This window comes from Labeo rohita, chromosome 15, assembly GCF_022985175.1.
Source record: "Labeo rohita strain BAU-BD-2019 chromosome 15, IGBB_LRoh.1.0, whole genome shotgun sequence".
Lineage (NCBI taxonomy): Eukaryota > Metazoa > Chordata > Actinopteri > Cypriniformes > Cyprinidae > Labeo > Labeo rohita.
The window spans coordinates 38,531,820-38,548,782 of record NC_066883.1 but is presented as its reverse complement, the minus strand read 5'-3'; the positions used below and the strand labels follow the sequence as shown (position 1 = coordinate 38,548,782).

General features: G+C 41.0%; 1 protein-coding gene across 3 annotated transcripts; it reads left to right on the top strand.

The window, feature by feature from the left end:
- Window positions 1–3,580: 3,580 nt before the first annotated feature.
- Window positions 3,581–13,992, top strand: LOC127177469 (protein Smaug homolog 2). 3 transcript variants are annotated; one of them, XM_051129758.1, is made up of 13 exons: window positions 3,585–3,898; window positions 5,938–6,377; window positions 8,532–8,999; window positions 9,186–9,428; window positions 9,517–9,626; window positions 9,958–10,044; window positions 10,129–10,399; window positions 10,490–10,575; window positions 11,178–11,290; window positions 11,371–11,578; window positions 11,806–11,932; window positions 12,225–12,308; window positions 12,638–13,992. In XM_051129758.1, exons 2-13 carry the CDS (start codon window positions 6,182–6,184, stop codon window positions 12,664–12,666), a joined length of 2,022 nt encoding a protein of 673 aa, XP_050985715.1. In that variant the 5' UTR covers window positions 3,585–3,898; window positions 5,938–6,181; the 3' UTR covers window positions 12,667–13,992. The 3 variants fall into 3 exon arrangements, with proteins under 3 accessions (XP_050985713.1, XP_050985715.1, XP_050985714.1); XM_051129757.1 differs by having other exon boundaries at window positions 3,586–3,898; window positions 9,183–9,428; XM_051129756.1 differs by having other exon boundaries at window positions 3,581–3,898; window positions 9,183–9,428; window positions 9,958–10,399.
- The last annotated feature ends 2,971 nt before the right edge of the window (window positions 13,993–16,963 follow it).

Sequence of the window (16,963 nt, the reverse complement as noted above, 5' to 3'; positions counted from 1 at the left end):
CTTCAAATTGTGAATCCACTGATTCAGAACAGGACTTAAAATCGCAAATCATTTAATTCAGATCAGGACTTCAGAGTTGGTTCGCGAATCATTTGATTCAGATCAGGACTTCGAAATGGGTTTGCAAATCATTTAATTCAGATCGGGACTTTGGAGTGGGTTCGCAAATCATTTGAATCAGATCGGGATTTCAGAGTTGGTTCGTGAATCATTTGATACAGATCGGGATTTCAAATCGTGAATCCACTGATTCAGAACGGGACTTAAAATCGCGAATCATTTAATTCAGATCGGGACTTCAGAGTTGGTTCGCGAATCATCTGATTCAGATCGGGACTTCGGAGTTGGTTCGTGAATCATTTAATTCAGATCGGGACTTCGAAATGGGTTCGCAAATCATTTAATTCAGATCGGGACTTTGGAGTGGGTTCGCGAATCATTTAATTCAGATCGGGATTTCAAATCGTGAATCCACTGATTCAGAACGGGACTTAAAATCGCGAATCATTTAATTCAGATCGGGACTTCAGAGTTGGTTTGCGAATCATTTGATTCAGTTCAGGACTTCTGATTTGGTTCGTGAATCATTTGATTCAGATCGGGACTTCGGAGTTGGTTCGCGAATCATTTGATTCAGATCGGGACTTCGGAGTTGGTTCGCAAATCATTTGATTCAGATCAGGACTTCAGAGTGGGTTCGCGAATCATTTAATTCAGATCGGGACTTCGGAGTTGGTTCGCAAATCATTTGATTCAGATCAGGACTTCAGAGTTGGTTTGCGAATCATTTGATTCAGTTCAGGACTTCTGATTTGGTTCGTGAATCATTTGATTCAGATCGGGACTTCGGAGTTGGTTCGTGAATCATTTGATTCAGATCGGGACTTCGGAGTTGGTTCGTGAATCATTTGATTCAGATCGGGACTTCGGAGTTGGTTCGTGAATCATTCAATTCAGATCAGGACTTCGAAATGGGTTCGCAAATCATTTAATTCAGATCGGGACTTTGGAGTGGGTTCGCGAATCATTTAATTCAGATCGGGATTTCAAATCGTGAATCCACTGATTCAGAACGGGACTTAAAATCGCGAATCATTTAATTCAGATCGGGACTTCAGAGTTGGTTTGCGAATCATTTGATTCAGATCAGGACTTCTGAGTTGGTTCGTGAATCATTTGATTCAGATCGGGACTTCGGAGTTGGTTCGTGAATCATTTGATTCAGATCGGGACTTCGGAGTTGGTTCGCGAATCATTTGATTCAGATCGGGACTTCGGAGTTGGTTCGCAAATCATTTGATTCAGATCAGGACTTCAGAGTGGGTTCGCGAATCATTTAATTCAGATCGGGACTTCGGAGTGGGTTCGCGAATCATTTGATTCAGATCGGGATTTCAAATCGTGAATCCACTGATTCAGAACGGGACTTAAAATCGCGAATCATTTAATTCAGATCGGGACTTCAGAGTTGGTTCGCGAATCATTTGATTCAGATCGGGACTTCTGAGTTGGTTCGTGAATCATTTGATTCAGATCGGGACTTCGGAGTTGGTTCGTGAATCATTTGATTCAGATCGGGACTTCGGAGTTGGTTCGCGAATCATTTGATTCAGATCGGGACTTCGGAGTTGGTTCGCAAATCATTTGATTCAGATCAGGACTTCAGAGTGGGTTCGCGAATCATTTAATTCAGATCGGGACTTCAGAGTGGGTTCGCGAATCATTTGATTCAGATCGGGACTTCAAATCGTGAATCATTTGGTTTAGATCGGGACTTCAAATCGTGAATCCATTGATTCAGATCGGGACTTCAAATTGCGAATCATTTAATTCAGATCGGGACTTCGGAGTGGGTTCACGAATCATTTGATTCAGATAGGAATTTATGGTATCGCGAATCATTTTTTGTAGATAGGGACCTCTGAGCTGGTTCATGAATCATTTGGCGAACGAATGATTCGCGATCCGCGCTCCAAGTCCTGATCTGAAATGATGAATCCGAATCATTTGATCAGAACTTCGGTGTGGGTACTCATTTGATTTAAATTTACAATATTTGTACGAACCCTGTGATGAAGAGAGATTTACACAGATTTATAACAAACAGCTACATGCTGATCTGGAGTGACTGTAGTCTGGATGATTTTGTCCAGCAGATGTAGATCAGAATGAGTTCAGAACACTAGTGTAGTGCACACTATCACTGCATACTGCACTCTAGTGTATACAGTATGTGACACAGTATGCATCAGTAGCACACTACATCCAGTACTGTATTTACATGACCATTTTACATGCAGTTATTTTGCATTTTTAAATGCACCTTTGACTTGTGTACAGCACATTTGGGCAAATCCAGTCCAAGTATTGCATACAAAAAAATAAAATCAAATAAAAATGGGAGAAATATACAGTGAGAATGTGCTGTAAATGTGTTCATCCTCAGGTCATCCAAGATTAGGATGAGTTTGCTTAATCATCAGATTTGGAGAAAGTATCCCCAATGGATGCTCTGCAGTGAATGGGTGCCGTCAGAATGAGAGTCCAAACAGCTGATAGAAACATCACAATAAACCACAAATAATCCACACCACTCCAGTCCATCAGTTCACATCTTGAGAAGACAAAAGATGTGTGTTTGGGGAAAAAACAAATCCCCTTCCAAAAACAACCTCCCTAAAAATGATATTTTTGTACTTTTTTGGTAAATTGGTGTACCTTATCCCCACCTTACTGAACTTGGTGTTTCTAGTCAAAAATGTCCAGTCATAAATTTCAAGTAATCTCCCATGAAGATAAATTATCACCAAATCTTGGATTCAATCTATTTGTGGAATTCTTTTCTTTCAGTTAGCACAGAGTTTGCTGTTTTGTTTTAAATCTGATTGATCATAGGCCTCACTGATCTCAGTGTTTAAGTCAATATTGCCAAACCTATCCACAAATACAAATTAAATAAATAAAACACTAGAAAAGACATTGTTTTTCCATGCACCTGTCAGTTTGAAATTTTGGGCTTTTTGGTTTCTCACAAAGTGTTTTTTCAGACTAGTGGAAAGAAAGAAGTGTTTTTTATAGCACTTCTGTCTATTTCTGTCAATAGATTTCAATTACAATACATATTTTTAAAGGCTGTTTTCTCATAATAAGATTTTTCTCCCACAATGAGCCATAAATCTTATAATATACAATTGTTTTCTGTCTGTTCTAAGTATTTTCTGAATTATGGAATGACAAAAATGAGATACTCAGAATTCCCTCAAAAACATTTGACTCTAATATGTCAAAAACAACAACAACAACAAAAAAACCCTGACTTCTTGCAATATTTCTGTATTAAAAATATATGCAAATTAGCGCGTATTTCATTAAACAATGCATCATTTGCATATTTAAACCTAACATTTTAAAAAAACTCATACAAATGCAAAAAGTGTTTGCAATTATCAACGCAATCAATCAACTGGGTAAGTAAGGTGATAACTATTAGTGTCTGACCTTAATAAAAAATAAATTTTGTTCCAAATGAAGTTATTTGGACTAAGATCTCAGGTTTTGAAACTACAAGGGGTAAAAAAAACACTGTAGAAATGAAGTGAACTACACTGAAAGTGAACTGGTAGAGCAGCTCCTGTGAATGGAGTGAGAGAGACTGACAGACTGAGAGAGTGTGGTAGAGCGAGGTAGACACAGACGGAGAGAGAGAGAGCGAACGCGAGCGCGCGCTGGAGCTCCAGCGAGAGAGAGAGGGGGAGTGCGGTAGAGCGGTGTCTGTCGCGCGGTCTGTCGGTAGAGCAGCTCCGGTGATCCGGTGATCCACTGATCTTTAGGCTCGTCTGTGTGTTTCTGTCGGAGCTGCACCGGTGTGTTTCCACGCAGGTCTCACGCGTGTTGCTCAGTAAGTGTGTGTGCGCGCAGTGTGTTTAATCTGTGTGTGTGTGTGTTAGCTGTGGGTTTGTGCTTTAGTGTGTGTGTGTTGGCGATGCTTCCTCTCGTGAACTGTGTGTTATTGAGTGTAATGATGAATCAGGTGTGTTGTTATTGTTCTACGGTGTGTTCGTGTGTTTGTTTGTGTGTGTGTGTTTATGTTGTTCAGTCAGATTGCTGTTAGCATTAGCTTTAGCATCAGGCCTGTTAGCCGCGCGTCTGTGTTCAGCGTTTATTTAATTTCTGCACAAATCAAGGGTTTATAAACATTAAATCGAACCTCAGTATCTCATTTAATGATGCTCGTCAGGATCTCCGTGTGTGTTTTATACCGTGTGTCTTTACTAGAGCTGTGAGTGTGTGTGTGTTAAAGCTAACAGCGGCTATCGATGCACCGCCGCCTCACATCGATATATTTCACAGACACATTTCATATTTAACCTGTAATAACCCTCCGATTCTGTGAGTGTAAGTTTAACTGACTGATTTTCGCCATCTGACTGAATTTACCCCTGTTCTGACAGGATGTGCTCTCATCTCTCTGATTTCACCCTGTTCGTGTGAATTTACGCCCCATCTGTGTAATTTTTACATTCTCTGACTAAATTCACCTCTGTTTGACTGGATTTACTCGTTTCTGACGGCGTTTAGCTGCATCTGAGTGTGTTTACACTTGTTTTTACCCTCATGTGTCTGCATGTACTCGTCTTGTGTTTTTACACATTTATTTTACTCTGATTTGACTTAATTCTGGGTGATTTTGCACAGTATCTGTCTGAATTTGCCCCTCTTCTGACTGTGTTTTACTCACTTTCTTTGGATTTACTCAGATTTTACACCCTGTCTGTGATTTTTACCCTCAGCTGACTGAATGCACCCATTTTCTGACTGTATTTACTTATTTCTTTCTCATTTACCTTTATTTTACACATCACCTGTTTTATTTTAATGAATTTACCTCCCTTCTGAATGTATTTACTCACTGACTTTCAAAATTTATTCGGATTTTACACCTGACTTTTTTTCACCTTATCTGTCTTAATTGACTTTATTATTTGATTTTACCCTGATTTTACACCTCATTCAATGATTTTTACACCCTAATCTGACTGATTTCTACTCGTCTTCTGACTGTATTTAGTCTTTTCTTTCTAATTTGCTTTGGATTTACACCTAATCAGTTTGATTTTACCTCATTTATATGATTGTACACATCGTCTGTCTGATTTGTACCCCTCCTCTGACTGTATTTTACTCCTTTCCTTTATATTTACTCTGATTTTACACCCCGTCTGTGATTTTTACTTTCATTTGGCTAAATGCATCCATTTTCTGACTATATTTACTATTTTTTTTTTTTTCCTTGTTTACCTTGTTTTACACATCATCTGGTATGTTTTATTTTAATTTACCCCTCTTCTAAATGCATTTACTCACTGACTTTCAGAATTGAGTCTGATTTTACACCTGATTTTTTTTCACCTTATCTGACTGAATTGACCTTTTTTTTTTTTTTTTTTTTTTAACCCTGATTTTACACCTCATTCAATGGTTTTTACACCCTAATCTGACTGATTTCTACTCGTCTTCTGACAGTATTTAGTCTTTGCTTTGTAATTTACTTTGGATTCACACCTAATCAGTTTGATTTTACCTCATCTATATGATTGTACACATCATCTGTCTGATTTTTACCCCTCTTCTGACTGTATTTACTTTTTTTTTTAAATTTATTTTACCCTGATTTCACCCTCATCCGACTGTGTTTTACCCTCATCTGACTCCTATTTTACCCTGGTGTGACTGTCCTGACCCTGTTGTGTCTGCGGCTCTGGCGCGGTGGATGTGAGTAGCGTGTGCCGGTGATGGATGTAATCCGCGCTGAGAGTTGCTGTGGTCTGCAGGACGGTGGGAATCTGATTATGTGCAGCTCTGTTATAATCTGAGACAGAAAGAGGGATGAACGAGTGTTTGTGTGCTTTATTTAACGCGCGTGTGCTCCGTCCGCAGCTGCCGGCGTCCGTGTGCGCGTGAAGATGCTCTAGACACGTCTGCGTTTGCATCCGCCCGCGACCTCTGACCCCTGAAGCCGAACGCTGACCCGTGCCTGGCTGGCGCCCACCGCGCTCCAGAACCATGTGAGGGCTTTTCAGTGCGTCGTTGAGTGGACTGGAGCACTGCCTGTAACCCCGCCCCAGTTTATACAAGCCCCGCCCTCCCTTTAGCCCCACCCCTGACTCTGAAGAAACTCGCCATGATGTTCCGGGACCAAGTGGGGATTTTGACGGACTGGTTTAAGGGCTGGAACGAGTGCGAGCAGACGGTGGCGCTGCTGTCGCTGCTGAAGCGCGTCTCTCGGACGCAGGCCCGCTTCCTGCACATCTGTCTGGACCACTGGCTGGCCGACTGTACCGAGATACACATACTGGAGGCGGAAGCAAACAATGCAGGTAAAACCAGCGTAATCAACGCTGATGTGCATGAGCTCTTTGTGTATGTTTTATTTTTTTTTTTTCCAAAGGGCTGGTTCATCCACAAATATAATCTGTCGTCATTATTGCTCCATATAGTGGCAGCATGTCACACTCCACAAATGTCATAAAAATATATTAACGGTGGTTCAGATTGCTGGGAATAGAGTACACGAGTCATATGAAATTATATAATGAGTTTCAGTCTCTCAGACAGTTTCAAGTCGATATTTACTGGAAATCCTCCCATTCATCATCAGATTTACTTTTCTCTTCGTCATATTCACGTTTGGTCTTTTTGGACAGTTGAGTGTCCTAAATCTGTGCAAGTCTTTTAGTCACTGTCTGTACAGCGATTAGATTCACTGTTTTGTACTTGTTTTGAGCTCGCACGTACGGAACGACGTGATGTGTGATACCTGTTCTACCTGTGACGCAGCACGGCACCTTTAACAGAGTTTTTGCAAGTCTTTGAGTGTTTGTTTGACCGTTCAAGAACAGAAAGTCTTAAATTCACAAAGTCGTGGCATTTAATGTTGCATGCAATACAAAAAAATGTAATATCTTCCTTAGTATTTCCGTCTTGTTTTCCTGTACAAATATTTAAACATCCTTAAATATACATATAAATATACAAAAGATACATTTACTGTAGATGCACAATGAAGTTTGTGAAAGATATGAAATCTTGTTTTCTGAGAAAATCAGCTGAAGTTTATGATCAAAACAAGAAGAAATATCTGTCAGTGGGTAATGAAAACCTGTTTCCCTTTTGAATTCCTTTTTTTTTCTGAGCTCATTGGCAGATATTTGTTCTTGTTTTAATCATAAACTCACTTCATTTTGTTCAGTTTCTCATAAAGCAAGACTTCTTTAGTCATTTTGTTTCAGAATCTTTAGACATTTGCACTAGAAAACAAGACAAAAAAAAACAACGCAGAAGAACATATTTTTTGCAATGTGTTTAGAAGCTAAAGTTATATAAATTAAAAATAGATGCTGATCTGTTGATGTTTTGTTTACAAGAAAAACATTTACACGTGGACCGTATTCATGCATTATGTACCTCCGTCAAACCTACATGTGTGACCCTGGAGCACAAAACCAGTCTTAAGTATCACAGGTATATTTGTAGCAATACACAAAAATTCTTTGTATGGGTCAAAATGATAAATTTTCTTTTGTCAAACATCATTAGGATATTAAGTAAAGATCATGTTCTGTGAGGATATTTTGTAAATTTCCTACCATAAATATATCAAAACTTAATTTTTGATTAGTAATATGCATTGCTAAGAACTTCATTTGCACAACTTTAAAGGCGTTTTTTCTAAATATTTAGATTTTTTTTTTTTTTTGCACCCTCAGATTCCAGATTTTCAAATAGTTGAATCTCAGCCAAATATTGTCCTATCATAACAAACCATACGTCAATGGAAAGCTTATTTATTCAGCTTCTCAATTTCAAAAAATGGCCCAGGGTTTTGTGGTCCAGGGTCACATAGTATCTTAAGTGTTCAGTTACTAAAAAGCAGTTAGTTGGTTCTCATTTTAATTTTTAATTTGATCTAGTGCTGCTTTGCAGTAATTAATATGTATGTACTTTGTAACAATAGCTGTCTTTTCACGCAAGGCCAAAAAAAAATTTTAAGGACAAATGCAAAATTGTCCATTTTGATTATCATCATAATTTGGAAAAATATTGAGATGATAATGAGAAACTTTGTCGCTTGGCTTTAAATGCAAGTATAAACTGCATGCTCGATTGAGATTTGAGAGGTGTGGAGAATCATTTATTGGTGATGTGAATTTAGGTCTGCACTGAACACAAAACCATCATAAGACGAGTCATGTGGACTGATGATATTATTATTATTATTAAGAATATGATGCGATATTGTCCTGTTTGGAGCTTGACGGTCACTTGGCACAGTGTGCTTTCATTGTACAGAAAAGTGCTAGTTTCATAACAGATAGATTTTTGCAACATTAATATTGTTATTTTCAAGTAAATGTGAACTATAAGTTTAAAAGGGTTCAAGTTTAAACCAAAAACACCCTTTTTACCACAAATTTAATATAACGGCATCCAATCAGCAGGTTGAAACTGAAACCTTGCTTGTGTCTCTCCAGCGATCGTCAGTCAGTGGCAGCAGGAGCCGAAGGAGAAAGCCGTGTCGCTGCTGCTCTCCCATCTCCCCCTGCTGCAGCCGCGCAACAGCGAAGCCAAGTGTGAATACATGAACCTGCTGCAGAAGGTCTTGAGCCACACCATCGAGAGCAGCCTGTTCGTGGAGGAGAGTCGACAGCTGCTGTCCTACGCCCTCATCCATCCCGCCACCACCCTCGACGACCGCAACTCTCTGGCCATGTGGCTCAATCACCTGGAGGAGCACCTGTCCTCGCGGCCGCCTCCGCCCGGCCCCTACCATCACGCCCGGCAGGGGTCCGACGAGTGGCCGTGTTCGGCCGAGTCTCTGGAGCCGTCGTACGGCTGGCAGGAGAAGCTGCCGTCCACCTGCAGTTCGCCGGCCGGACAGAACGGACACATGGCTTTCCCCGGAACGGGCGGAGTGACCTCACCTGTCAACAGCAGCACAGGTAATGAGAAAGCTCAATTTCGACTTTTTCTTTTTTGTTCAATTGCAAGATATAAAATCTCAATTCTGAGGTCAAAACTCTTGAATGAATGGTAGTAGTATGTAAAAATGTAAACATACTAAAATGCACACGTTTAGTTTAGTATCTGAAGATGTCGTCGGCTCACCTGTAATATTCATTCAGCAGGACTGGCTGGTCAGGTGCAGCCGAGCCCACTGAAGCCCTCCATGTCACTCACCCCCGCCAATCAACCGGCCTGTAGCTCTGATTGGCTGAGCCAGGAGGAGGGAGGCGGGTGTCAGGGCGTGTCCGGAGCGGAACACGCCCCTCTGTCGCCGCAGAGCAGCGTCGCGTCGTCAGGCAGCGAACAGACGGAGGAGCAGAGCAACACACGCAACACTTTCCAGGAGGACGGCAGCGGGATGAAAGGTGACGACTCTCATCAGATGTTCACAGGTCAGCGACAGCGTTAGTTTTCCGAAATATTTCACCTTTCGTTTGTGTGTTTCTCCTCCAGATGTGCCGGCCTGGCTCAAGAGTCTCCGTCTGCATAAATACGCGTCACTTTTTTCTCAGATGACGTATGAAGAAATGATGATTCTCACAGAACAGCACCTGGAGTCACAGGTGAGCTCAACCCTGATTGGCTCGTGTGACCCAAGCCCCACCCACCACACTTTCACATTGGTGCATGAGTGAAGCTGTTGAATTTAAAAATTCTTTGAAATTTCAAATGAATCACACAGAAAATTTCTAATATTAATTACAATAATTCATCAAAAACTTAAATTCATAATATTAATTACAGTTGTTGCTACATACATATGAAGAGTTTATTTGCAAAAAACAGATAACCATTATTTTTTTAATTTCAAAAATGATGTTTTTTATTATTATTATAAAAAATATAATATTGTAATTCTCATCATTAATTAGTTGTCGTGTTTGTTTGTTTCAGAACGTGACGAAAGGAGCTCGACATAAGATCGCTCTGAGCATACAGAAACTCAGAGAACGACAGAGCGTCCTCAAATCTCTTGAAAAGGTGATGAATGAATCTGAAGGATCTGCGTTTGTTTTCATCCGTCTTGAATGGTCTGCTGATCATAGATTGTGTTGTCGGTTTCAGGATATTCTGGAAGGCGGGAACGTTCGGAATGCTTTACAAGAGCTTCAGCAGATCATCATCACGCCAATCAAAGTTTATACCCCGCCCGCTGTTGCCCAGAAGGAGGTGGAGCCTGGAGTTACACCTGCCGATAAAGCAGCCAATCCCGGTGAAGAGAAGGAAAGCGAGGCCTTCCAGACCCACAATCCTCCAGCGTGTGACGGAGAATCGCCGTCCGCACCCATCGGTGACGGAGACATCGCGGGACAGTTCACGCGTGTGATGGGGAAAGGTACGTGGGGAAAGAGAATTTTTGGAAAATCACTATTTACAGGCAGATGAAACTGCTGTGTTTGTGCTGAGGTTGTCAGTGTGTGTTCAGTCTGTACGCAGCTGTTGGTGTCCAGACCGGATGAGGAGAACATCAGCTGTTACCTGCAGCTCATTGAAAAATGTCTGACACACGAGGTGAGGCACGTTTCATGCCGTCTCGTGTTGTTGTTGTAGGGCCCTATGAAATGGTTTTATTTTTCCCAAATTCCGTTTTATTTTTTCCCAAATTCTGTTTTATTTTTTTCCCCAAATTCTGTTAAATTTTTTTCCAAATTATGTTTTATTTTTTCCCAAATTTAGTTTTTTTTTTTTTTTCCAAATTCAGTTTTATTTTTTCCCAAATTCTGTTTTATTTTTTTCCCAAATTTTGTTTTTTTCCATATTCTGTTTTTTTTTTTTTTTTTTTTTCCCAAATTCAGTTTTATTTTTTCCCAATTTTTTTTTTTTTTTTTTTTTTTTTTTTTTTTCAAAATTCTGTTTTATTTTTTCAGAAATTCCATTTGATTTTCATATAAAAATGAAAAAAAAAAAAATCATTTTAAATAAAACCTTTTAATTATATTACAAATTAAACAGATTTTATTATTTGGCTAATAAACTATTACTATTTTTTATTACTATATAATTATTCCTCAAAAAAATTCTGCTGAACAATAGTAATGTATTCCTGCCATAGGGCAGGAATAGGGCCCTAGGAATCATTTCTGGTGAGGCTCATACGAGTGTGTGTTTGTCAGGCGTTTACAGAGACGCAGAAGAAGCGGCTGTTGTCGTGGAAACAGCAGGTGCTGAAGCTGCTCCGCCTCTTCCCACGGAAGACCATGATGGACAGCAGCGTGTACCGGAGAGGGTGCGTGTCTCACGATGCGTTCGCGTGTCTCTCCGCCCGCCGCCTTCGTCCTCACCAATGACTCCCGTGTGTTTGCGCAGGTGGCAGCAGTACGGATCCAACTCTCTGCCCACAGCTGGATCTGTGAGCGCAGGTTTGGGCAGACGGGGCCAGAGGCCCTTCCAGATGCCCCCGCGAGGAGCTCCTCCGCCCGGCCGCATGGGGCTGATGAGTGCCGGCGGTCTGACCGGAGCGTCGCCGCGACACACGCTCGCTAACCCCGCCGCCGTCAGCGCGCAGGGCCGACAGGTCAGAGACAAACCACGCTGACCTCACTGTCGAGTGTGTCATTTGCTCCATGTAGTTTTTTTTTTTATATGATGAAAAAAACAGCTCAATTTTATTCAGAGACTCTGAGCAGCAATATGAAGATGGACTTTGTTCAGTTAAAGTAAAAGAGTCCATCAGTCAGATGACAGAGGCTGATCCTCTAGTAGCTGACGGTGACAGACGGTTGGTGTGATCGTGTGTTTCAGAACCTGTGGTTTGGGAATCCTGGAGGCAGTAACAGCATGCCGAGCCAGAGCAGAAGTTCGGTGCAGAGAACTCATTCCCTTCCTGTTCACACGTCTCCTCAGACCATGCTCCTGTTCCAGCAACAAGGTACCGACGGCACCTGATCCACAGACGCTGCTGTCTGCTTAGGAATAGCAACACTGTGAACCTTAAAATAACGACTTTAACAACAACTGCCAGACTTTAAATACAAGTTTTGGTGACAGTTTTGTAAAATGATAAACATCACATTTAAGCCCTTAAACCGTAATACTCAGCATTATGAATTTCACTGTACAGTGTACACACGTTGTCTGTCTAGGCACGAAGCATGATCTGTGCTGTACATGTGTAAGGGCTCACCCTATCATTGATCCTGTGCTGTTGTTTGCATTCCCAGAATGCCAAGTTCCGGGGACGGATCTGGAGATCAACCCCACGCTGGAGTCTCTATGCCTCAGCATGACAGAGCACGCCTTAGGAGGTACGACCAATCACAGCACAGCATCATCCCACACTACCCAGTCACAGCACGGCGTCATCCAGCGCCATCCAATCACATTGCAGCGTCATCTTGTGTTACCCAATCACAGTGCAGTGTCACCCAGTGCCTCCCAGTCACACTGCAGGGTCATCCCATGCTACCCTATCACAAGGCAGCGCCATTCCGCGTCACCCAATCAACATAGGGAATCACCCAGTGCCTCCCAGTCACACTGCAGGATCATCAAACTGTTGAAATGCACGTCATTTATTCTTTCGAATATGATGCATTATGAGGGTTGACCTCTGTCCCGTTGTGTTTCTCCGCAGACGGAATGGACAGAACGTCGACGATATGAGACTGCATCCGGGGGAGGAAGTGAAAGAACTCTGCGCTTCTCCGTCAGCGGGCGGTCGGGCCGGCGCTCCAGTAGCCCAGCACACACACGCAAACAACACGAGTCACTACAGACCACACACAACTAACTGTGTATACGTTCTCTAATATTTTTCTACTTTATTGTACTTAACTAAGTTTATTATAAAGGAAATACAGAAACTATTGTATCGCGGAAGGGAGAGCAGGACGGAGGAACGACGTGGTGCTTACGGTCCGAGCGAGACCTCCTGCCGAGCCGCGGTCAGTAGCCGTTCGTTAGCCGATGGCCGTTTACATCCGCTTCCCGCGTCCATCCGCCCGCATGAACTCTCGCCCCCCCGCGACGGACTTCCTCCCGCGCTTTTCTGCGTTTGGACGGCGGAGAGTTTACGCGCCGTCGACTCCACGCGTCCCCGTGTTTCTCTGTTATGATGCGTTCTTATTTCTGTCCAGGTACAAGAGGTTTCTTAGCACTTATACGTAAGATGTTTACCAGGGCGTCACTACAGCCGTGAGCGTTTCCTGTCGCACGCAGATTTTGTAAATACGCAGGTATAGGAAAATCAGAATATGACCCGAGAGACTTTATCCAAATGATTTTTATACGCAGATCTATGAAGTAAAGGCGCGAGGCGCGGCCGTCGAGAGATCGAGCTGTGCTCGTCTGTTGCTCCGCCCCTCCGTGACCGACAGGGACGTCCGCCGACGACAGACTCCGCCTCGTACCGACTGATGCAAAAACCCACCCTTCAGATTCCATTTCCTCATCATCATCATCATCATCACCTTTGATTTCCTCCCGGCTTCACAGATTCGACCGATCGCACCGGTGCTTCTAAACGGCAGATTTCTGTTGATTGTTTGTGGTGTGTTTTCTGTTCGAATGGTACAGTCTGTGAAAATCCCATTCGGCCTTACGGAGCATCAGAGCGCTGTGTGTGTGTGTGTGTGTGTGTGTGTTTTTTACGTCTCTCAGACGCTGCTCTATATCTAGTAAAACTTTACTGACTGAAAAACAGGCTTGTTTGCATTATTTGTGTAATGATTCGGTCTGTCGCGTCACTGCCGTGTGTTTGTAGAGCTCAATCGCATGAAACCGCTCAAGAACACGTCCTGCTCACATCAGTCTAAAATCACGAAGATAAATGTTTTTCATAAAGAAAAAGAAGCCTGTTTTATATGGAATCTTGTTTCCGCCGTGGCATTATCTTGCAATTCTGACTACTTTTTTCAGAATTGTGATATATAAACTCATAATTCTTTTTTTTTTTTTTAATCTGTGGTAAAAAAAAAAAAACAATAACAACATGCAAACTCAGAATTCTAAAAAAAAGTCAGAATTGTGAGAAACTTGTGAGGAGAAAGTCAGAATTCTGAGTTTATATCTTGCAATTCAGAAAACTGAGATAAAAAGATGAAATGACCTTTTTATTTTTAATTGTGGGAAAAACTGATTATCTCACTTTTTTCCTCAGAATTACAAGATACAGAATATTACAAGAATCAGAATTGAGATATATCAACTCAGAATTGCTTGCAATTCTAAATATAAACTCACAATTATTTTTCTTTTTCTTTCTAAACTTCAGAAAAAAATCTAAATTGTGAGATTAAAAATTCCTTTTTTATTCTGTGGTTGGAAAAAAAAAATCAGAATTGAAAAACTCAGTGCTTGCAAAATCATAAACTCAGAATTGTGAGGTGAACTTGAGGTGAACTTGAGGAGAAAGTCAGAATTCTGAGTTTATATCTTGCAATTCAGAAAATAGACAAAACGTTGAAATTTCCTTTTTTCTTTTTAATTGTGAGGAAAATTGTCTCGCTTTTTTCTCAGATAAAAGATAAAAATCTGAATTGTGATATTGCTTGCAATTCTAATATAAACTCACAATTCTTTTTTTTATTCTGTGGTAAAAACAAACAAATGGAGCATGTAAACTCAGAATTCTGGGGGGAAAAAAAGTCAAAACTTGTGAAGAAAGTGAGTTAAAAGTAAAAATTGTGAGATTAAAAAGTTGAAATGCAATCAGAATTGCAAGATATAAACTCCTGAACTGTGAGAGAAAAGATGTTTATTCCTTGGTAGAAACAAACAAAAAAAAAAAACCTGATGTAAATTTATAATTGTGAGGAAAAATGCTGCAGTTCTCTTTTAATTGTTTTATCCCATGGCAGAAACAGGCTTCTGTGTTTTTCTGATAATATCACTGATCGTTTGCTTTATTTTCATGACTGTTAAGCACATTCCCAATTACTGCGATGCCAAAAATATCACAATTCATTCATCTGCAGCACGATAACACTTAATGAATGGAGTTGTCGTTATTGGAGCGAGGTCTGTTTACAGCGGTGAAGTGCTTGACGGTCATGTCGCGTGTTCGTGTGCTGGTTTTGTGGTGATCCGTGACCCAGACGTTCAGTTCTTGTGATTTGTGTCTGTGGATCTCATCGCACTATGCAACCGCTTCAGTCTCATCACGTTCGTCCGGAGCGCAGCGCGGTCTCGTGTGCTTCCTGCCGGAGACCGAATCCGTCGACGAGAGCGAATCGGAGGAAGCGGCTGGAGTCTCTCCGATCCGATGTTTTATCTGTGCGCGGAACAGCCTGGCGCTGCTTCGCACGTCGGCTCTCCGTCTTAATCGATTGTTTCGTTAACGTGGCTCGTAACGGGGTCAGGAACCCTTGGAGGAAACTCGACTTCCTCTGTGTCCATGTGGGGATGAGAAGCTTTACTGGAGGGAATCATTCCAAAGATGTGAGCTCACTGTCTGTCCGTCTGTATCTGTCCGTCTGTCCGTCTGTCTCTCTGTCCCGGTGAGACCTCCGACTGTGAACCTCGGTACAGGCCGTCTGCAGGGCAACTACTTGAGATCAGACGCAGATGAAAGGCGCTTGGCATGAGATATTATTATTATTATTATTATTATTATTATTATTTATTATTATTATTATTACTGACATCTGGAGTGATGGGACTTGTGTGTGTTGCTCTGTTTGGTTCAATTCTTCTAATATCTTTGTCATGCTTCTTACCTGAATGGACATCAGAATGGTAATAAATTGTTCATGTTTTGCATTTACCGAAGGCTTTGGCGGACTCTTTTCTTTTTGAATGCGTTTCTGCTGCAGACTGAGGTCAAATGAGTTTATTTTCTCCATGTCTAACAGATGCAGACATCATCAAACTCGTCCAGCTTTTATAAGAGTCAAATGATCTGCCAACATGAGTTTCTCCTCAGGCTGTTTGGCTCTTTAACAGATAACCGGCAGCTGTGAGCTGTGTGTGCGTGTGTTTGTAGGTATATGAGCTGCTGGAAGTGTTTTATGCATTGGTAATGAAGATGAATTTCATGTATTTATGAGGTGACATCAAATATTTGCTGCTTTCTTTCTCATATATATGCTAGGTTCATCTTTAAATGCATACAATACTAATCCAAACTAGAACAAGGATAAGAGAGTATTTCACTTCTTGGATTTTTTGCACCGACTTCCTGTTAGGTTTAGGGTTTATTTTAAAATTCGGATGTTTACAAGGCTGTTCATGGTTTTTGGGCAGCCTAATATTCCCTGAGGCGTGACTTTCGCTCTTTTAATATTAATGTTCCTTCAACCTGTTGAAGATGGATGGTTGATGGGGCTTTCTCTTCTCTAGCTCCAAAACTGTGGAACTCCCTATTAAAATAATCTCGCCTTAAAACTAAGTAAGTAGCTTTTACTTGAATTTTTACATTTATATTTTATGTTATTCTATTTTGAATGTAATTTTATTTAATTTTTTTTTTTTTTTTGCTTATTTTAAAATTTTTATATGGTGTTTTATTTATTTATTTAAAGCGTTTTTGGAAGCAGTGTTGGGGTTAATGCATTACTAGTAACATAATCAGATTACTTTAACTACACTTCTAAAAATAAAGGTGCTTCACGATGCCATAGAAGAACCTTTTTTCTCTAAATGGTTCTATAAAGAACCTTTAACATCTGAAGAACCTTTCTGTTTCACAAGGTTCTTTGTGGTGAAAGAAGGTTCTTCAGATTATAAAAAGGTAAGAAAGAGATGGTTTGACTGAATGGTTCTTCTATGGCATCACTGTGAAGAACCTTTTAGCACCTTTATTTTTAAGAGTGTAATAAAGTAACGCATTTTTAATTTACAAGAAACCTGTTACTTTGTTTCCCGTGTATTGACTGACAGCTCTCGTGTTGCCATGTTGAGAGAAATCAGGAGTACAGAGGTGTTGTGTGAACATGATACTGTGATTCTAGACTAAATTTGA

Excerpts from the sequence above, each read along its gene's own strand:
- LOC127177469 (XM_051129756.1), top strand. The coding sequence starts at position 6,182 with ATGATGTTCCGGGACCAAGTGGGGATTTTGACGGACTGGTTTAAGGGC. Across the intron at positions 9,627-9,957 it reads AACAGCACCTGGAGTCACAG|AACGTGACGAAAGGAGCTCG; the intron begins GTGAGCTCAACC and ends TGTTTGTTTCAG. Across the intron at positions 12,309-12,637 it reads GACAGAGCACGCCTTAGGAG|ACGGAATGGACAGAACGTCG; the intron begins GTACGACCAATC and ends GTTTCTCCGCAG.